Here is a 22,630-nt window from a genome sequence, read left to right as displayed (position 1 = left end):
TAGGAGCAGAACTAGACCAACTGGTCCATTAAGCCTGCTCCGCCATTCAATACGATCACGGCTGATCTTGGGCTTCAACTCCACTTTCCTGTCCGCTCCCCATATCCCTTGATTCCCTGTGAGAACAAAAATCCATCTATCCCTGCCTTAAATGTATTCAGTGATGGAGCATCCACAACCCTCTGGGGTAGAGAATTCCAAAGATTCACAACCCTTTGAGTGAAGTAATTTCTCCTCATCTCAGTCTTGAATGATTGACCCCTTATCCTGAGACTGTGTTCCCGTGTTCTAGATTCCCTGACCAGTGGCAACAATCTCTCAGCTTCTACCCTATCAAGCCCTTTCAGAATCTTGTATGTCTCAATTAGATCACCTCTCATTTTTCTAAACTCCAGAGAATATAGGCCCAATTTACTCAGCCTCTCATCATAGGACAACCCCCTCATCCCAAAGACCAATTTAGTAAATCTTCGCTGCACTGCCTCCAGTGCAAGTATATCCTTTCTTAAATGTGGAGATCAAAACTGCACACAGTATTCCAGGTGCAGTCTCACCAAAGCTCTGTACAATTTTAGTAAGATTTCTTTATTCCTGTACTCCAATCCCCTTGCAATAAAGGCCAACATAGCACTTGCCTTCCTAATAGCCTGCTGCACCTGCATGTTAACTTTGTGCGTTCCTTGTTTGAGTACCCCTAAGTCTCTCTGAACATCAACAATTACCAGTTTCACACCTTTTAAAAAATATTCTGCTTTTCTATTTTTACGACCAAAGTGTATAACTTCACACTTCCCTACGTTATACTCTATTTGCCATCTTATTGCCCACTCACTTAACCTGTCCATATCTCTTTGCAGCCTCTCTACATCCTCCACACAGCTCACCTTTCCACCAAGCTTTGTATCATCAGCAAACTTAGATACGTTACTCTCGGTCTCTTTATCTAAGTCACTAATATAGAGTGTAAATAGCTGAGGCCCCAGCACTGAACCTTGTGGCACCCCACTATTCACTGCCTGCCAACTTGAAAGTGTCCCATTTATGCTCAGTCTCTGCTTCCTATCTGTCAACCAATCCTCTATCTATGCTAATATATTACCCCTAACACCATGAGTCCTTATCTTGCCTATTAATCTTTTATGAGACACCTTATCAAATGCCTTTTGAAAAACCAGATATACTCCATCTACTGGTTCCCCTTTATCTACCCGACTAGTTACATCCTCAAAAATCTCTAATAAATTTGTCAAACAGGATCTCCCTTTTGTAAAACTATGCTGACTTGTTCTAATCATACTCTGCTTTTCCAAGTGCAATGTTAAGACTTCCTTAATAATAGTTTCCAGCATCTTCCCAACCACTGATGTTTGGCTAACTGGCCTGTAGTTCTCTGTTTTCTCTCGACCTCCTTTCTTGAAAATTGGCGTTAACATTTGCCAACTTCCAATCTGACGAGACCATTCCTGAATCTAAGGAATTCTGGAAAATCATAGCCAGCACATCCACTATCTCTACAGCTATCTCTTTTAGAACCCTACGATGTAGGCCATCTGGTCCTGGGGACTTGTCAGATTTTAGTCCCTCAAATTTCTCCAATACTTTTTCTCGACTGATATCAATATCCTTAATGTTATCACTCTTTTTAGACTGTAGATTACTGCCTTTTTTTGGTGTGGAACTTGAGTCTTCTACTGTGAAGACAGACACAAAATCTTGTTCAGTGCCTCTGCTATTTCCTCATTCCCCATGATGATTTCTCCTGTCCGTTCCTCTAAGGGACCAATTTAGCTATTCTCTTCTTGTTTATGTACTGATAAAAGCTCTTACAATCTGTTTTTATATTGCTGGCCAGTTTACTCTCAAATTTTATTTTTTCCCGTTTTATCAACATTTTGGTGGCCCTTTGCTGGTTTCGCAAACACTCTCCATCCTCAGATTTGCTACTATTTTTTTGCAATATTGTAAGCCTCTTCTTTTAGTCTAATACTCTTCTTAACTTCCTGAGTGAGCCAGCATGGGTCTTTCTGGACGAGTTTTTGTTTTTGAATGAAATGCACTTTTGTTGAACCCTTTGAATTGTTTCTTTAAATGTTTCCCACTGTACATTTACCACCAAACCTTCCAGTCTATTTACCCAATTAACCTTAGCCAGTTCTCCCCTCATATCTTGGTAATTGGCTTTGCTTAAGTTTAAGATTCTAGTTTGTATTTGAAATGTGTCACTTTCAAACTTAACATGAAATTCAATAGCATTATGATCACTATTTCCCAGTGAATCTTTTACTATGACATTGCTTATTAACCCTGCTTCATTACATAATACGAGATCTAAGATAGCTGTAACTCTAGTCGGTTCCACAATGTATTGCTCCTAGAAACTGTCACAAAAGCATTCTACAAAATCATCTTCCAGACCACTGTTGCCAACTTGATTGTCCCAGTCTCTATGCAGATTAAAGCCCTCCACAATTAATACATTACCTATTTCACATGCTTCAATAATTTCCCATTTAATGTTCTGTCCAATAATATAACTACTGTTAGAGGGCCTGTAAATTACTCCCACCAGTGTTTTCTGACTCCTGCTATTCCTGATTTCCACCTAAACTGATTCTACTTCATGATCTTCTGAGGCCAGATCCCTTCTTATCATGTCCTTATGCCATCCTTTACTATCAGGGATACCCTTCCTCCTTTGCCATTTTGTCTGCCTGTCTGAAATATTGTGTACCCTGGAATACTTATTTCCCAAACTTGATCTCCTTGTAACCATGTCTCGGTAATGGCAATTAGATCTAGATCATTTACCTCTATTCATGCCACTAGTTCATCTATCTTACTACAGGTGCTTCATGCATTCAGATAAAGGAATTTCAATTTCATTTTTTTTACCTCTATTCCATGCAATGACCTTATTTGCCAATATACAATTTTTGTTAAACTCTCTGTCCCTTCCTGTCCCATTCTGTTGGGAGTTACCCACATCATTATCCTGCTCCAATGCCCTGACCTCTCTCTTTGGATTACTCAATTTCCCTTTACCCAAACCCTCCCCCAACTCTATTAGTTTAAAGCCCTGTCCACAGCCCTAGTTATGCAAGTGGCCAGGACACTAGTTCCAGTCTGGTTCAATTGAAGCCCATCCCAACGGAATAGCTCCCTCCTCCCTGAGTACTGATGCCAGAGCCCCGAGAATTGAAACCCCTTCTTCTCACACCACTCTTTGAGTCACAGGTTTAGTTCTCTAATCTGCTTAACCCTGCGCCAATTTGCGTGTATCTCAAGTAACAATCCGGAGATGATTATCTTTGATGTTCGGCGTTATAGTTTGGACCCTAACTCCTCAAATTCTCTAAACAGAACATCATTTCTGTTTACCTATGTCATTGGTTCCCACATGGACCACAACAACTGATCCTCCCCTTCCCAATCCAGGTTCCTCTCCAGCCACGAGGTGATGTCCTTAATCCTGGCACCAGGCAGGCAACACAGCCGTCAGAGCTCCCGGTCACAGCTACAGAGAACAGTATCTATCCCTCTGACTATACATAGCCAATTTTTCGTATCATCTGCAAACTTCTTAATCATGCTCCCCTACATTTAAGCCTAAATCATTAACATAAACTACAAAAAGCAAGGGACTGTGTCCTGAGCCCTGTGGAACCTCAATGGAAACAGATTTCCAGTCAAACACCCATTCAGCATTACCATATAGTTCCTGCTACTAAGTTAATTTTGGAACCAACTTGCCACTTTCCCTAGGATCGTATGGGCTTTTACATTTCTGACACCAGTCAGCTATGTGGGACTTCATCAAAAGCCTTGCTAAAATCCATGTAAACTGTATCAAGCACGCTACCCCTCATCAACCCTCCTTCTTAGCTCCTCAAAGAAGTCAATCATCAGACACAACCCTCTCTTAACAAATCCATGCTAACTGTCCTTGTTTAATCCGTGCCTTTCTAAATGACAATTAATACTGTACAGCATCCGCAGCCCGTGCACCCCCGTGAAAAGCTAAACCCGCCCGTTAGCGAGCTCTCAACCGTTTCTTCCAATCACCGGAGATGCGCTGTAACCCATAGCAACTTTCGCTCGCCTTACGCATGCGCGTTGTTCACCGTTTTTTTTCTGGCTGTGGAAATCTGCAGGAAGGAAACATTTTTTTGTTTTTCCAAACAAATGTGCTGTTTTGGAAATGTAATTTTATTTGCAGAAGTGATGTCTTGAGCTTTTCGTGTGGTTGTAAACAATTTTGTTTGTTAAAAATAAGTAAACTTGAACTGGAGGTTAAAGGTCAGAATAAAAATGGCCGTTACAAGCGAAGGCGGTTTGAGTGCGCGCGGGGAGGTAGAAGGGTGATGACGACAGAGTGCGAGCGCTGGCTTGACCGCGAGCTAGGTCACTGACAACCGGAACATCCGCTGCCCTCCTAGAGCGGAGCGCACTGAGGTTCAGAGCGATGAGAAGAGGCGGCAGTGCGGGCTGCTGTGGAATTTAACCCAGAGTGAGAGCGGAGAGCGCGGCCCTGAGACATGAACAGGAAGAAGGGAGACAAAGGGTTCGAGAGCCCGAGGCCCTATAAATTATAAGTATCTTCCTTCTCTTGTTTCTAAATGTAACTTTACCCGCCTCCGCCCCGGTAACGCTCCACACTCTGGCTGGCACCTCTTAACACTTTGCAATGAAGGCAGAGGTGGTTACGCAGCAACACAAAAAAGATCATGGGGTCCTCAAGGTTTGGGCAAAGAAGCTCTTGAACGGAAGAGACTGGGGGGTGTCAGTGCTTGGAAGCGTTAATCTGCTTCTGGCGAACATTGCCCAGAGGGCTTTTAACAACAACAGCAACTTGCATTTGTGTAACTCCTTTTAACTTAAAAAAAAAGTCCCAAGGCGCTTCATAACAGTACCAAACAAAATTTTACACTGAATGACATGAGATATTAGGAATAGTAAAGTAGGTTTTACGGCGTGCCTTAAGGAGGAAGGAGGTGCAGAGGTTTAGGGAGGGAAACCCAAAGCTTCAGATCTAGACAGTTGAAGGCAGGCATACCAATGGTGAGTATGATGGAAATTTGGAATACACAAAAGGCCAGAACTGGAGAGATGTAAGAGGTCACAGTGGATATGGACAACAGAGATTTGGGTGAATTCAAATTTACAAAGGTTCTAAGGTGTGAGGCTGGCCAAGAGAACCTTGGCATAGTTGTATCTGGAGGTAATGAAAGCAGGGATGAGGATATGACAAGGCTATATTTAAAAAAAAAAATGGGACTGGGTGCCATCTTCAGTATCCCCTTAGTTGTGAGTTCAGTAAAGTGTATTATTTAAGTTGTGCCGTCCTATGCAAAAACAAAAACACCCTCGGTCAGCTTCTCCCAGTGTCAAGAAATTGTTGCATTTGCACTGTAAAAATGAATTAAACTCACTGCAGAAAGCGAGGGCTATTATTTAATGGCACAATGGTCCCATTAATGGGATAATTTATGTTTCCAATGGCCTTCTACTTTACAATTAGCAATTAAATGATTGTTTACAAGTGCCACAAAGAATACCACCAGGATGCAAGTTAAACTGATTTATAAAATTATTTTGTGGCTTCTGGCTGGGAGTAAAGTAGATGTTAAATTCATTTCAGCTTGTTTGGATTTAGAGTTAAATCTCCTCTCCTTCTCCACTGCCCCCACAAAGTTTGTAAGTCTACTAATTTGTAAGTAACCAACAATTCACAGGTAATGCATGAGAACACAAGAGCACCAGAAATAGGAGCAGGTGTAGACCATATGGCTCATCGAGCCTGTTCTGCTATTCAGAAAGATCATGACTGATCTTAGGCTTCAACTCCACTTTCCTGCCCGCTTGCCATATGCCTTGATTCCCTGAGACCAAAAATGTATCTCTCCCAGCCTTAAATGTATTCAATGATGGAGATCTGCAACCCTTTGAGTGCAGTAATTTCTCCTCATCTCAGTCCTTAATGATTGACCCTTATCCTGAGACTGTGCCCCCATGTGTTAGATTCCCAGACCAGCGGAAATAATCTCTGCGTCTACTCTGTCCAGCCCCTTTAGAATTTTACATGCTTCAATGAGATCACCTCCTTAAACACCAGAGAATACAGGCCCAATTTACTAAGTCTGTCATCATAGGAGAACCCCCTCATCCCAGGAACCAATCTAGTGAACCTTCGCTGCACTGCCTCCGATGCAAGTATATCCTTTTTTAAATGTGGAGACCAAAACTGCACACAGTATTCCAGATGTGGTCTCACTAGAACCATATACGACCTTGCTACAATACTTCCTTATTCCTGCACTCCAATCCTCTTGCAATAAAAGTCAACATGCCATTTGCCTTCCTAATTGCTTGTTGTACCTGCATGTTAACTTTCTGCATACCTTGTACAAGCACACACAAATCTCTTTGAATATCTTGCAAGTTGCACATCTTTTTAAAAAAAAAAAATTCTGCTTTTCTATTATGACTAAAGTGCATAACTTCACATTTTCCTACATTATGCTCCATCTGCTCACTTCTCTCTATATCTCTTTGCAGTCTCTGTGTCCTCCCCACAGCTTACCTTTCCATCTACCTTTGTATCAGCAAACTTGGTTGCATTACTTTCTGTCTTTTCATCTAAGTCATTAATATAGATTGTAAATAACTGAGTCCCAGCACTGATCCTTGTGGCACTCCATTATTTACTGCCTGCCAGCTTGAAAACACCCTGTTTATGCCCACTCATTGCTTCCTGTCTGTTAACATTCATCTATCCATACTAATATTACCCCCAACTTCATGAGCCCTTATCTTACCAATTAACTTCTTGTGTAGCACCTTATCAAATGCTTTTTGGAAATCCAGGTATACTACATCTGGTTCTCCTTTATCTACCCTACTAGTTACATCCTCAAAAAACTGTTAAATTTGTCAAACAAAACTTTCTTTTTGTAAAACCATGTTGACTTGTTCTAATCATACTGTGCTTTTCAAAGTGCATTGTTCACACTTCCTTAATAGATTCCAGTGTTTTCCCAATGACTGATAGGCTAAATGGCCTGTAGTTCCCTGTTTTCCCTCTCCCTCCTTTCTTGAAAAGCCGTGTATCATTTGCCAACTTCCAATCTGATTGGACAGTTCCCTAATCTAAGAATTTAGGAAAATCAGAGCTAGCACATCCACTATATCTGCAGCTGTCCGTTTTGGAACCCTAGGCTGTAGGCCATCAGGTCATTGAGATTTGTCAGATTTTAGTCCCTTTGGTTTCTCCAGTACTTTTTCTCGGCTGATATTAATTTCCTCACTCTTTTTAGCCCCTAGGTTACTGTCTATTTCTGGTATGGAACTTGTGTCATCTACTGTGAAGGCACACAAAATACTTGTTCAGTGCCCCTGCCATTTCCTTATTCCCTATGATAATTTCTCCTGTCTCTGCTTCCAAGGGACCAACGTTTACTTTAGCTATTCTCGTCCTTTTGATATACATATAAAATGGATTGTAAGAGCTTTTATGTTACTGGCTGTTTACTCTAATCCTATTTTTTCCTTTATCAACTTTTTGGTGGCCCTTTGCTGGTTTCTAAAACACTCCCAATCCTCAGACTTGCTACTCTATTTTGCAACATTGTAAGCCTTTTCTCTCAATCGAATACTATCCTTAACTTCCTGAGTGATCCACAGATGGGTCTTTCTGGTTGAGTTTTTGTTTTTCAAAGTAATGTATTTTTGTTGAACATTTTGAATTGTTTCTTTAAAGGTTTTCCACTGTTCATTTACTGCCATACCTTTTAGTCTATTTATCCAGTTTACCTCAGCCAGCTCTCCCCTCGTGCCTGCGTACTTGGCTTTGTTTAAGTTTAAAGATTCTTGTTTGAAAGTGACATGCTCCAATCACACTTAACGTGGAATTCAATGGTATTATGATCACTTTTTTTAGTGGATCTTTTACTATGACATTGCTTATTAACCCTGCTTCATTGCACAATATTAGAACTATGATAGCTTTATCCCTAATTGGCTCCACCAAGTATTGCTCCAAGAAACTGTCCCTAAAACATGCTACAAACTCATCTTCTCGACCACTCCTGCCAATTTCATTGTCCCAGTCTATAATGAAGATTAAAGTCCCCCACAATTATTACATTGCCTTTGTTAGTCTCCAATAATTTGTTGTTTTAATGCTCTGTCCAACAGTATAACTACTGTTAGGGGGCCTATAAACTACACCCACCAGTGTTTTCTGATTCTTGCTATTCCTTATTTCCGCTCATACTGATTCTACTTCATGATCTTCTGAGGCCAAATCCTTTCTCATGAATGCTCTTATGTCATTCTTTACCATCAGTGCTACCCCTCCTCCTTTGCTATTCTGTCTTTCCGAAATATTGTGTACCCTAGAATATTTATTTCCCAACCTTGATCACCATGTCACCATGTCTCTGTGATGGTGGTTAGATCTAAATTTTGTAGCTTTATTTGCGCCACTAGTTTATCTATTTTATTGCAGATGCTTCATGCATTCAGATATAGAACATTTTTTTTTGCTTCTATTCCCTTCAATGATCTCATTTGCTGATGTACAATTTCTGTTAAACTCTCTGTCCCTTCTTGTCTCATTCTGCTTGTCTTTACCCACAATGCTATACTGTTCCGATGCCTTGGCCTTTCTCTTTGGATTTCTAAATCTCACCTCCCCCAAACCCTCCCCCGCTCTGTTAGTTCACAACCTCTAGTCTTATCTGCTGGCTCACTCTTGAGTTTGTACATACTGTCACATCCTGATTATCATTATCCTTATTGCTATCTTGCCTGCTCCTCTCTCTTTAAACTATCACATCTTTCCTCATTTGATCGCTTGCCCCCACTATTTAGTTTAAAGCCCTCTCTACTTCCCTAGTTATACGACTCACCAGAACATTGGTCCTAGCAAGGTTCAGGTGTAGACTGTCCCAATGGTACTGCTTCCACTTTTCTCAGTACCGGTGCCAATGCCCCATGAATCGAAACCCATTTCTCCCACACCAATCTTTCAGCCACACATTTAACTGTCAAATCTCATTTACCTTATGCCAATTTGTTGGTGGCTCGGCTAATAATCCAGAGCTTATTACCTTTGAGGTTCTGCATTTTAATTTAGCCGTAGCTGCTCGTACTCCCTATGCAGAACCTCTTTCCTCGTCCTGTCTGTGTCATTGGTTCCCACGTGGACCACAACAACTGGATCCTCCCCTTCCTGCTGCACGTTCCTGTCCAGCCCTAAATAGATGTCCCAAACCGTGGCACCGGGCAGGCAACACAGCCTTCTGGACTCTCGCTCTTGGCTGCAAAGAATAGTGTTTATCCCCGTGACTATTTTGTCCCCTACTACCACTACACTCCTATTTACTTTCCCTGCTTGAATGGCTTCCTGTACCACGGTGCCATGGGCAGTTTGCTCATCCACCCTGGAGCCCTTGCTCTCATCCATATGAGCTGAAAGAACCTCAAACCTGTTGGAGGGCTGAGCCTCCTCCACTTCTGCCTTCTTGATCCCCTTACCTGCCTTACTCGCAGTCACACCCTTCAGTCCCTGACCACAAATGAAATCAGAAGACCCTATCTTATGGTATGACTGCCTCCTGGAGTAAATGTCCAGGTAACTTTTCCCCTCCTTGATGCATCGCAGTGTCTGTAGCTTGGCCTGCAGCTCATTGACTCGAGTCGAAGCTCCTCGAGCCACAGACACTTAATGAAGATATCTTTGCCATGGATCACATTGGCGTCTACCAGCTCCCACTTCCTGCAGCCCCAACACATCACTTGCCCTGCCATCCTGATTGTGTTTTCAATAACTAATTTATTATTTACTTAATTAATTAGAAATATTCACCAACCAATCTATTAAGCTTAACTAGTATTTGTAAATAAAGCCTTACAATTAGTAAAATTACCTGCATTTGAAAGATTAATGACGACAAACTCACTAATCAACTACTTGTTTTCATGTGACATCAAACTTCGATTTTTTTTTCGCTCCTCAGAACTAGGTCGGTCTGCTCTGGTGGCCTGGACTGGAAGGGGTAGCTCTTTTATATTGCTTGCTGGTCCTGCTCCCTCCCTCCCTCTCTCTCTCCCTCTCCCTCCCTCTCTTCCCCCCTCTCTTTCCCCCCCCCCCCTCCCTTCCCCCTCCCTCTCTCTCTCCCTCTCTTCCCCCCTCTCTCTCCCTCTCTTCCCCCCTCACTCCTCCTCTCTCCCTCACTCCTCCTCTCTCCCTAACTCCTTCACTCTCCCCCCCCCCTCACTTCCCCCCCCCCTCACTTCCCCCCCCCCTCACTTCCCCCCCCCCTCACTTCCCCCCCCCCTCACTTCCCCCCCCCCTCACTTCCCCCCCCCCTCACTTCCCCCCCCCCTCACTTCCCCCCCCCCTCACTTCCCCCCCCCCCTCACTTCCCCCCCCCCCTCACTTCCCCCCCCCCTCACTTCCCCCCCCCCTCACTTCCCCCCCCCCTCACTTCCCCCCCCCCTCACTTCCCCCCCCCCTCACCCCCCCCCCCTCACCCCCCCCCCCCTCACCCCCCCCCCCCCTCACTCCCCCCCCCCTCACTCCCCCCCCCTCACTCCCCCCCCCTCACTCCCCCCCCCTCACTCCCCCCCCCTCACTCCCCCCCCCTCACTCCCCCCCCCCTCACTCCCCCCCCCCCTCACTCCCCCCCCCCTCACTCCCCCCCCCCCTCACTCCCCCCCCCCTCACTCCCCCCCCCCCTCACTCCCCCCCCCTCCCCCCCCCTCACTCCCCCCCCCTCCCCCCCCCTCACTCCCCCCCCCCTCACTCACCCCCCCCTCACTCACCCCCCCCCTCACTTCCCCCCCCCCCTCACTTCCCCCCCCCCCTCACTTCCCCCCCCCCCTCACTTCCCCCCCCCCCTCACTTCCCCCCCCCCCTCACTTCCCCCCCCCCCTCACTTCCCCCCCCCCCTCACTTCCCCCCCCCCCTCACTTCCCCCCCCCCCTCACTTCCCCCCCCCCCTCACTTCCCCCCCCCCTCACTTCCCCCCCCCCCCTCACTTCCCCCCCCCCCTCACTTCCCCCCCCCTCACTTCCCCCCCGCCCCCTCACTTCCCCCCCGCCCCCTCACTTCCCCCCCGCCCCCTCACTTCCCCCCCGCCCCCTCACTTCCCCCCCGCCCCCTCACTTCCCCCCCGCCCCCTCACTTCCCCCCCGCCCCCTCACTTCCCCCCCGCCCCCTCACTTCCCCCCCGCCCCCTCACTTCCCCCCCGCCCCCTCACTTCCCCCCCGCCCCCTCACTTCCCCCCCGCCCCCTCACTTCCCCCCCGCCCCCTCACTTCCCCCCCGCCCCCTCACTTCCCCCCCGCCCCCTCACTTCCCCCCCGCCCCCTCACTTCCCCCCCGCCCCCTCACTTCCCCCCCGCCCCCTCACTTCCCCCCCGCCCCCTCACTTCCCCCCCGCCCCCTCACTTCCCCCCCGCCCCCTCACTTCCCCCCCGCCCCCTCACTTCCCCCCCGCCCCCTCACTTCCCCCCCGCCCCCTCACTTCCCCCCCGCCCCCTCACTTCCCCCCCGCCCCCTCACTTCCCCCCCGCCCCCTCACTTCCCCCCCGCCCCCTCACTTCCCCCCCGCCCCCTCACTTCCCCCCCGCCCCCTCACTTCCCCCCCGCCCCCTCACTTCCCCCCCGCCCCCTCACTTCCCCCCCGCCCCCTCACTTCCCCCCCGCCCCCTCACTTCCCCCCCGCCCCCTCACTTCCCCCCCGCCCCCTCACTTCCCCCCCGCCCCCTCACTTCCCCCCCGCCCCCTCACTTCCCCCCCGCCCCCTCACTTCCCCCCCGCCCCCTCACTTCCCCCCCGCCCCCTCACTTCCCCCCCGCCCCCTCACTTCCCCCCCGCCCCCTCACTTCCCCCCCGCCCCCTCACTTCCCCCCCGCCCCCTCACTTCCCCCCCGCCCCCTCACTTCCCCCCGCCCCCTCACTTCCCCCCGCCCCCTCACTTCCCCCCCGCCCCCTCACTTCCCCCCCGCCCCCTCACTTCCCCCCCGCCCCCTCACTTCCCCCCCGCCCCCTCACTTCCCCCCCGCCCCCTCACTTCCCCCCCGCCCCCTCACTTCCCCCCCGCCCCCTCACTTCCCCCCCCCCCCCTCACTTCCCCCCCCCCCCCTCACTTCCCCCCTCCCCCTCACTTCCCCCCTCCCCCTCACTTCCCCCCTCCCCCTCACTTCCCCCCTCCCCCTCACTTCCCCCCTCCCCCTCACTTCCCCCCTCCCCCTCACTTCCCCCCTCCCCCTCACTCCCCCCTCTCTCTTCCCCCACCCCCCCTCCCCTCTCTCTCTCTCTCTCTCTCCCCCTCACTCCCCCCTCCCCCTCACTCCCCCCTCTCTCTTCCCCCACCCCCCCTCCCCTCTCTCTCTCTCTCTCTCTCCCCCCCCCCCCCCCCCCCTCTCCTTGTATGTAAGAGGAGTGGAGGATAAATACTGGCATTGAATGAGAGCAAGAAAGTAACATTTGCAGTTGACAATGGTACACCGTTCGAAATATTTGTAGTAGTAATTCTGCATATTTGTGGTATAAAATTAGCTTAAATCCCAAGTTTCATTTTCGATGCTTTCCATGGTAGTAATAAATATGTAACTAGCAAAGGCTTGTAGCTTATTTATCTTTTGAAAAGTGCAGTTCGTTAAATATATTTAGATTCTTGGAATTTCCTAAAATGGTGTACAGCTTTATTTTAAATATGGATTTGTTGTCTTGTCCGCAGATTTAGATTGTGGTATGTAACCAGTAGGTATATCTTTTCACCCAACAGCCAAAAATCTGAAAAACATCATATTATTTGATAATGGCAAGAGAGCCATCTGTCTTGTTTAGGACAGGGTCTGAACGAAAGATTCAAATTTGTATTCAGTGCACCCCCAAATCTAACTGTTTGAACTATGCCAATTGATTGATTGTTTAAATGAATTAAAATTAATTGGCATGAGCTTACTCTACACTAAGCTGTCATTTACTTTTGATTTATGTCTTTATACAACTCACCAGGTGGTCTGCATAAATAATATAAACTTTCAGAGGAAGTCTGTTATAGTAAGTAACCACTATTTTTTTTAAATTTTTATATTAAATAAAATCATTTCAGACATACTAAACAGGACTTTTGTATGTTTTATGTTTGTAGGGGTATGTGGAGTTGACCATATTCCCGACACTTGCTAACCTCAATAGAATAAAACTGAACAGCAAGCAATGCCGGATTTACAGAGTAAGAGTAAATGATTTGGAAGCTGCTTTTATTTATAATGATCCAACCTTAGAAGTCTGCCACCATGAATCAAAGCAGTAAGTATGACATTGTAATAGCTCTAAGTGCTGAAACTAAAAATGATTGAAAGCAAGGATACACCTGAAAGAGAAGGGAGAAAGCTGAAGTTTTTAGTGTAGAATGGGCCAAAGGGACTCTGGCTGAGAGCTGTTCACATCAGATTTAGACCATAAATTCTTTGCAACTTTGAATATTAACAATATTGAATTTGCTTTTATTTAAAAAAAAAAACTAGAAATGTTAACTATCGCAATTTCAGAACACTATTAAGGCATAGATCTATAAAATGTCAGTTCACTAGGAGTTTACTGTACTTTCTTGTGCTATTAGTATTGAATGAGGAAGGTAGACTTGGGTCAAAGTAACAGGAGTTTATTTACACGAGTCTTCTTACTAGGGTATCTACATGAACACTGAGCAGCATGAGGTACAGACTCGTGACATCACCTCCTGTGATGATGCTGAAGGTCTATATACATAATGTACCCAGCAACAGCTTATGTACATTATGCTACATCTCCCCACAAGTCTCTGACTTCATTCATCAGGTCTGTAACACTGTGGAATTGTCATAGCTGCTGTTCTTTCACTTGTTTGGGGTATTGAGTCCTCCTCACTTTTCTGTGTGAGTGGAACTATCGAATGGCTCGTTCTCTGTCTTCACTGTCGTCTGGCGTATCAGTTGTTGGTTGTGTCACCAGTTCATCAGCTCTCTCTTGTAGCTGATTCTCTTGATCATTCATCAATTCTTTATTCAGAGATGCCAGTACCAAAGATCTTCTATTTCTCCTTATTCATCCTTGGTCTGTCTGGACTACGTATGACTGAGGATATGGAGATTTCTCCATCACTCCCCATATCAACACGGTCTTTAATCCAAACCAAATCTCCAGGTCATAGGTCTGTTTGGTTCTTTGCTCTGTAGCACCTATCATGATTCTGCATTTTAAATGACTTTTCTTTCTCTTCTCTCTCCTTCACCCTTTCCCAGTCCTCAGCACTGACATGTGGCTGAAGGGTGCTTGGGTAGTTGTGTCCTCAACCTCCTACCCATTAGCAACTCACATGGAGCCAGCCTATTTTAGAGTGGTGTTGATCGGTAATTTAATAGTGTCAGCTGACAATCCTCGTTCTTTATCAGTAGCATTGAAAGCATTTTCAAACATTTTCATGGTTCGAACACCTCCCTCTGCTTCTCCCTTGCTGTGGGGGCACCTCGGTGATCTCGTAACATGGGCAAACCCATAAGTGTCTGCAAACTGCTGGAAGGCCTCATTTGTGAATTGTAGACTGTTAACAGAGATCACTAGGTCTGGATTGATGTGTGGTGAAAATCTCTTCTAGTGACTTTATTATGATTTCAGAACTTTGGCCATGTAGTGGTTTGACTTCAACCCATCGAGAGTAACAATCAACGACAATGAGGAAAATCTTCCCTTTATATTCTGAGGCACTCCCGTGGCCTGGACAGAAACAAAGATGACATCAGTGGCTCTCTAGAGTCCTGTCTGGTAGTAGCACAAATAATACAATTGGAGATCATTTCTTCGAGGTACAGGCCGTACCTAACCAGCCTGTGCTTGCAAAACTCAAAACACTGTCCAAAATTAGCTGTGATTCTGCGATTGGACAACGTTTGCTAAGTAATCTTCAGTGTGCTAAGAACTATGCGAACATCCAATTTAAGGTTGTCAGTAGGGCTTGCACTGTGGCATTTTTGTGTGCATTGGAAGCTACATATATTAATACACAGGGCTAATAAAAACAAGAAATGCTGGAACCACTCAGCAGGTCTGGCAGCATCTGTGAAAAGAGAAGCAGAGTTAACGTTTCGGGTCAGTGACCCTTCTTCGGAACTCAGAATACACAGGGCCCTGTTCTTTGCAGACCGAACATGTACAAACATTGTGCCTGTTTCACCTAAACAAAATAAGTGACAGCCATTCACTGGTTCATTCCTCAGGGCAATGCCTTGACCAATCAGAGTCAAGCTGCCTGGTTTAAATTTCAAACAGAGCTTGGCAGTTAACTGTCAGTCACCGTAAACTCTTGCATTATCCATGGCAATACCTCTACCAATCAAAATTCACTTGCCAGCCAATCCGCACTCTTCTCATAGAGTATAAAGTTGTTGTTTTCCCTCACGGTATTCTTGCAGATTGTCCTGATGAGTGCAAGATGAAAAGCTTTGACAGCATGTCACTATTTTCAGCAATAATCTGTTTTTTTCCCCTGCATTTCTCCTAGGAAGGGAGTATTAATTGTTTGACCTTCCTTTATTTCCTGTATCTTTTTACCCATCTGCAGCTTTTGTTTTCTGCTGTAACAGACTTACTGAAAGTGCCCCTTTCTCTTGCACCGGAAAGATTCAGCTCCCTGGACTGTGCAATTTTCCTGCCGGTGCCACTCCAGGCCACACCTACTGCAGTTCAGTGTAGCTGTCTGTAGGTGGCTTTCCCGCCTCTCGGGCTTTCTGATGCCATTGCTCCCTGTTTTCTCAATGGATGCGACTGGTTCCAGAATTTTGAGGCTGGACTCCCCTGATTTTCCACCCCAAACTAGCAGTTGATTATTCTTGTGTACTTCTGCCTGTCTGCTGAATAAAATGTCCTTTTTCAAAGTCAGATCTTCTTTTGACTGAAGCTGGTCTGACAGCGCTTCGTCTACAACCCCAACTACTATTCTGTCCCGAATCAGTTCCTCTCGCAGACACTCGTAGTCACAATCCTCCACTATTTTATACAGATTATTAATAAACAAATCAATACCTTCACCAGCTTTCTGGGTGACCCTGTCACTCTTGGCTCTCTCCACAATTACATTTTTCCTGATCTGAAGGTATCCGAGTGCTTTAATCACCTCGCCATATGGGGTTTCTCGTCGAGCTCCAGGGTAGTCAGAATGTCGTCCACACTGTCCCCATGGCGTAAAGCAAAATACTGACCTGTTCTTTGTCCGATCGTGCTGTTAAACCTGATGCGGAACGATACCTGTCGAAATGTTTGAATCCATTGTGGCCACGCTTTGGCCTGGTTGGGCCTCTTCGCTCGCTTGAAGCTTTCTGGTAATGGTATCGATTTTTCTATGTTTCTAAGAATTCTTTGATCACTTCTGTTTTCTTATGCTGGAAAAGATGTTTTTACCACTTCCACCATATACTATCTTGTCAGTGTGCTATTAGTATTGAATGAGGAAAGTAGACTAGGTCAAAGTAACAGCAGTTTTTTTTTACAGGGGTTTTCTTACTAGGTATCTACATGAATGTACGAATGTACATGCAAACGTGCGAATTAGGAGCAGGAGTTGGCCACTCGGCCCCTCGAGTCTCCGCCATTCAATAAGATTATGGCTGATCTGATTGTAACCTCGACTCCACATTCCCGCCTACCCCCAATAACCTTTCACCCCCTTGCTTATCAAGAATCTATCTACCTCTGCCTTAAAAATATTTAAAGACTCTAGTTCTACTGCCTTTTGAGGAAGAGAGTTCCAAAGACTCACGACCCTCTGAGAGAAAAAATTCTCATCTTTGTCTTAAATGGGCCACCCCTTATTTTTAAATAGTAACCCCTAGTTATAGATTCTCCCACAAGGGGAAACATCCTTTCCACATTCACCCTGTCAAGACCCCTCAGAATCTTGTATGTTTCAATCAGTTGGCCTCTTACTCTGCTAAACTCCAGTGGATAGAAGCCTAGCCTGTCCAATCTTTCCTCATAAGACAACCCACCCATTCCAGGTATTAGTTTAGTGAACCTTCCAATGCATTTACATCCTTCCTTAAATAAGGAGACCAATACTGTACACAGTACTCCAGATGTGGTCTCACCGATGCCCTTCTAGCTGAAGCATAACCTCCCTACTTTTGTATTCAATTCCCCTCACAATAAATTCTAACATTCTATTAGCTTTCCTAATTACTTGCTGAATCTGTATACTAACCTTTTGTGATTCATGCACTAGGATAACAAGATCCCTGTGTGTCTCAGAACTCTGCAATCTTTTGCCATTTAGATCATATGCTCTATTTTATCCTTCCTGCCAAAATGGACAATTTCACATTTTCCCACATTATACTCCGTTTTCCAGATCTTTGCCCACTCACTTAATCCATCTATATCCCTTTGTAGCCTCCTTATGTCCTCTTCACAATTTACTTTTCTATCTATCGTCGTGTCATCAGCACATTTAGCAACCATACCTTCGGTCCTTTCATCCAAGTCATTTGTATAAATTGTGAACAGTTGAGGCCCCAGCACAGAACCCTGTGGTACACCACTCGTAACATCTTGCCAACCAGAAAATCATAGAGTCATAGTATGAAGTCATACAGCACAGAAACAGGCCCATCGTGCCTATGCTGGCCATCAAACACCTACCTATTCTAATCCTATTTTCCAGCGCTTGGCCCGAAGCCTTGTATGCTATGGCGTTTCAAGTGCTCATCTAAATACTTAAATGTTGTGATGGTTCCTGCCTCTACCACCTCTTCAGACAATGCGTTCCAGATTCCAACCACCCACTGCGTGAAAACATTTTTCCTCAAATCCCCTCTAAACCTCCTGCCCCTTACCTTAAATGTATGCCCCCAGGTTATTGACCCCTCCGCTAAGGGAAAAAGTTTCTTCCTATCTAATCTATCAATGCCCCTCATAATTTTGTATACCTCAATCATGTCTCCCCTCAGCCTTCTCTGCCCTAAGGAAAACAACCCTAGCCTTTTCAGTCTCTCTTCATAGCTTAAACGCTCCACCCCAGGCAACATCCTGGTGAATCTCCTCTGCACCCTCTCCAGTGCAATCACATCCTTCCTATAGTGTGGTGCCCAGAACTGTACACAGTACTCCAGCTGTGGCCTAACAAGCATTTTATACAGCTCCATCATAACCTCCTTGCTCTTATATTCTATGCCTTGGCTAATAAAGGCAAGCATCCCATATGCCTTCCTAACCACCTTATCTACCTGTGCTGCTGCCTTCAGTGATCTATGGACAAGTACACCAAGGTCCCTCTGACCCTCTGTACTTCCTAGGGTGCTACCATCCATTGTATATTCCCTTGTCTTGTTAATCCCCCAAAAATGAATCAACTCACACTTCTCAGGATTAAAGTCCATTTGCTACTGCTCCGCCCATCTTACCAGTCCATCTATATCGTCCTGTAATCTAAGCCTTTCCTCCTCACTATTTACGACACCACCAATTTTCGTGTCATCTGCGAACTTGCTGATCATACCTCCTATCTTCATGTCTAAATCATTAATGTACACTATAAACAGCAAGGGTCCCAGCACCGATCCCTGTGGTACACCACTGGTCACAGGCTTCCACTCGCAAAAACAACTCTCGACCATTGCCCTTTGCCTCCTGCCACTAAGCCAATTTGGATCCAATTTGCCAAATTGCCCTGGATCCCATGGGCTGTTTAGATTTTGGATTTAGTGATACAGCACTGAAACAGGCCCTTGGGGCCCACCGAGTCTGTGCCGACCATTAACCACCCATTTATACTAATCCTACACTAATTCCATATTCCTACCACATCCTCACCTGTCCCTATATTCCCCTACCACCTACCTATACTAGGGGCAATTTGTAATGGCCAATTTACCTATCGACCTGCAAGTCTTTTTTTTTGGCTGTGGGAGGAAAGTGGAGCACCCGGAGGAAACCCACGCAGACACAGGGAGAACTTGCAAACTCCACACAGGCAGTACCCAGAATTGAACCCGGGTCGCTGGAGCTGTGAGGCTGCGGTGCTAACCACTGCGCCACTGTGCCGCCCTGTTCTTAACCAATCTCCCATGCAGGACCTTATCAAAATGACCCATTTATGCCGACTCTCTGTTAGCTAGCCTATCTTGTATCCATGCCAGTTATGTATCCCCTACACCATGAGTTTTTTTTTCTGCAATAACCTTTGATGTGGCACCTTATCAAATGCCTTCTGGAAATCGAGGTATAGTACATCCACCAGTTCCCTTTTATCTACCGCACATGTTATTTCTTCAAAAAATTCCAATAAATTGTTTAAACATGATTTCCCTTTCACAAGACCATGCTGACTCTGCCTGATTACTGTGAACTCTTCTAAGTGCCCTGCTATAACATCTTAAATAGCATCTAACATTTTCCCTAAGACGGATGTTAAGCTAACTGGTCTGTAGTTTCTGGCTTTCTGTCTCCCTCCCTTTTTGAATACAGGAGTTGCATTTGCTGTTTTCCAGTCTGATGGAACCTTCCCCGAATCTAAGGAATATTGGAAAGTTAAAACCAACGCATCAACTATCTCACTAGCCACTTCTTTTAACACCCTGGGATGAAGTCCATCAGGACCCGGGGAGTTGTCAGCACGCAGCTCCAACAATTTGCTCAGTACCACTTCCCTGGTGATTGTAATTTTCTTGAGTTCCTCCCTCCCTTCCATTTCCTGACTTGCAGCTAATTCTGGGATGTTACTTTTATCCTCAAAGTGAAGAACAATGCAAAATACCTGTTCAATTCATCTGCCATCTCCTTATTTTCTCTTATTAATTCACTAGACTCACTTTCTATAGGACCAAAGCTCACTTTGTTAACTTTTTTCTTTTTAAAATATCTATCTTCACTTGAGTGTGCATGAGAGAGTGAATGCGTATGTGGGTGGTGTTGTGAACATTATGGGTGATTATTGTTTCATAAATATATAATCTTTTCTTTTAAACTCACAAGAAAGCCTGTCACTGTCCATTTATTTGGTCAACAATACAGCGATTGAAACACTAGCTTAAACAAAACACTATCTGCGGTCAATTGGGAGGTGACCAGTGGAAATGAACCATGCCATTTCCCACCTGTCCATAACAAATGGCATAACTTTCCATCCCAGACTGTTTCTTTTAGAAGTGTGTTTCCTCTCCTACATAATACCCCTTGGCGACATCATCCAAAGACCTGAAGGTTGGCTTCACCTGTACTCTGTTGACATAGAAACATAAACATAGAAAATAGGAGCAGGGGTAGGCCATTTGGCCATTCGAGCCTGCTCCGCCATTCATTATGATCATGGCTGATCATCCAACTCAGTAGCCCTTTAGACCCAAGAGCTATATCTAACTCCTTTTTGAAAACATACAATGTTTTGGCCTCCACTGCTTTCTGTGGTAGCGAATTCCACAGGCTCACCACTCTCTGGCTGAAGAAATTTCTCCTCATCTCAGTCCTGAAAGGTTTACCCCGTATCCTTAGACTATGACCCCTGATTCTGGACTTCCCCACCATCGGGAACATCCTTCCTGCATCTACCCTGTCAAGTCCTGTTAGAATTTTATAGGTTTCTATGAGATCCCCCCTCACTCTTCTGAACAGCGAATAAAATCCTAACTGACTCAATCTCTCCTCACATGTTAGTCCCGTCATCCCAGGAATCAGTCTGGTAAACCTTTGCTGCACTCCCTCTATAGCAAGAACATCCTTCCTCAGATAAGGAGACCAAAACTGCACACAGTATTCCAGGTGTGGCCTCATCAAGTCCCTGTATAATTGCAGCAAGACATCCCTGCTTCTGTACTCGAATCTTCTCGCTATGAAGGCCAACATGCCATTTGCCTTTTTTACCACCTGTTGCACCTGCATGCTTACCTCTCTCCTACTTCTCTTGACCCTTCCATTGCCTCTGTATTGTCTGACATCCAGTCCTGGACGAACCGCAATATCCACCTGTTAGAAACGTTAACAAGACCAAAGCCTTCATCCTTGGCCCCCGCTACAAACTGCATACCTTCACCACCGGTTCATATTGTCACAACTAAGGGACTATTTTCAAACGATGGTGTCACTTTACCTTGTTTCCTCTGCACTGGCGAAAAAGATCAATAATCTCCTTTTAGTGGGTACATTCTGCCATTACAGTCATTTTGCAACATTACACATCTTTATTGAGAGCAGGGTGACTTGCTTGCACTATATTTCAAAGAATTTTGCTTACTTCTAGTGTGCCAACTTGTTAATTGACTGAATTGACTACTTGTAGAACAAAAGAAAATGAATTCCATTTATGTCGTATCTTTCCTGCCCTCAGGTCACCCTATAGAAACTTCACAATAAATAAATTACTTTTTGAAATATTACAGCCAGTTTCCACAAAGCAAGATCCCACAAAGCATATAAAGATCACAAACAAGGTTGAATGGTCAGCAGCATATAGGTAGGATAGGCTATAGTAATGATAAGGGTTAAATTAGGTTGACTGACTCTCACACTGGGTGTGCAGACATACAAGACCTGGAATGATCAGTGTAAGATGGCCTGAGAAAGGAATGTTAACTATTGGATAGGCACCCAAATGTCTGGTTGAAATGTTGGGAGTGTGAATAAAGAAAGGTTTCAGTGTAATACAAATCTAAAGATAAAGAAACAAGATTTCTAAAGACCAGTCTTGATTGATTATGCATGTGAAATGTCCAGAGAATAACAAACAGATGTTATAGCTGATCAGCTTTGCAAAAGGGAGAAGTGGTCCGTGTAACCAGTTTAGTTTAGTTTAGAGATACAGCACTGAAACAGGCCCTTCGGCCCACTGAGTCTGTGCCGACCATCAACCACTTCCGCTTTTATATAAATAGTTTCTCTTTTTTTTACTCTGTTTCCAAATGCTGAGGGATCAATAACGAGAGCATAGATTTAAGGTGATTGGCAACAGAATCAGCTGAAATAAGGAAAAATGCTTTTATGCAACGAGAGGTTAGGCTTTGGAATGCACTGCCTGATAGAGTGGTGGATGCAGATTCAATAGGAGCTTTCAAAAGGACATTGGATAAATACTCGGAGATAAAATTGCAGGGATATGGGGAAAGAGTGGGGCAGTGGGACGAACTGAATTGCTCTTTGAAAGGGCTGGTGCAGACTTGATGGGCCGAATGGCCTCCTTCTGTGATGAATTGCTCTCTGGTTCTACTCTGTAGAAACTCTTACTTTTGTTACAAGGTTTAGTTTTTGTATTAAAAACTTAGAATTCTGTGTGTTTTTAAAAAAAAAACTGAAAAAAAGAGTTCAGTGACATTTAAGATATCTGTTGGAGTTTTTTTCCAATGTTTTGAAAGGAAGTTCATAACAAAAGTTGAATTTTATGGGTGCTTTGAAAGGAAGTTGAACTTGTACAAGGACAGGGAAGCAAACAATTTCAAGGAAACCACAGGGGCTTGACCGTCGTCAGAGCAACTTTTTTGAGTGACAGGCGACACTGTGTCTGGACAAGTGACCATATTCAGGAAGGTTTTTTTCACTTTGGACCCTTTAAAAGCCAGTGAGTTGGACAAAGAGCAGGCATTTGAAATCTTTGCT

At 45.2% G+C, this 22,630-nt stretch overlaps 1 protein-coding gene across 3 annotated transcripts in view; it reads left to right on the top strand.

Moving 5' to 3' along the window:
* Positions 1-4,299: 4,299 nt before the first annotated feature.
* The window catches only part of taf2 (TAF2 RNA polymerase II, TATA box binding protein (TBP)-associated factor), a 152,615-nt gene continuing 134,284 nt past the window's right edge, over positions 4,300-22,630 (top strand). The window contains exons 1-3 of one of the 3 annotated variants that reach the window (XM_068032198.1): positions 4,300-4,589; positions 13,022-13,075; positions 13,167-13,327. In XM_068032198.1, coding sequence (XP_067888299.1) covers positions 4,536-4,589; positions 13,022-13,075; positions 13,167-13,327 — 269 coding nt within the window. In that variant the 5' untranslated portion in view covers positions 4,300-4,535. Of the gene's footprint in view, positions 4,593-13,021; positions 13,076-13,166; positions 13,328-13,713; positions 13,859-22,630 lie in introns of those variants that run through there. The other 2 variants (XM_068032200.1, XM_068032199.1) reach the window with 2 other exon arrangements.

Source organism: Heterodontus francisci, chromosome 5, assembly GCF_036365525.1.
Source record: "Heterodontus francisci isolate sHetFra1 chromosome 5, sHetFra1.hap1, whole genome shotgun sequence".
NCBI classification, from domain to species: Eukaryota; Metazoa; Chordata; class Chondrichthyes; order Heterodontiformes; family Heterodontidae; genus Heterodontus; species Heterodontus francisci.
Note: the sequence above shows the minus strand (reverse complement) of the source record. Positions and strands in the feature narration are given on the sequence as shown.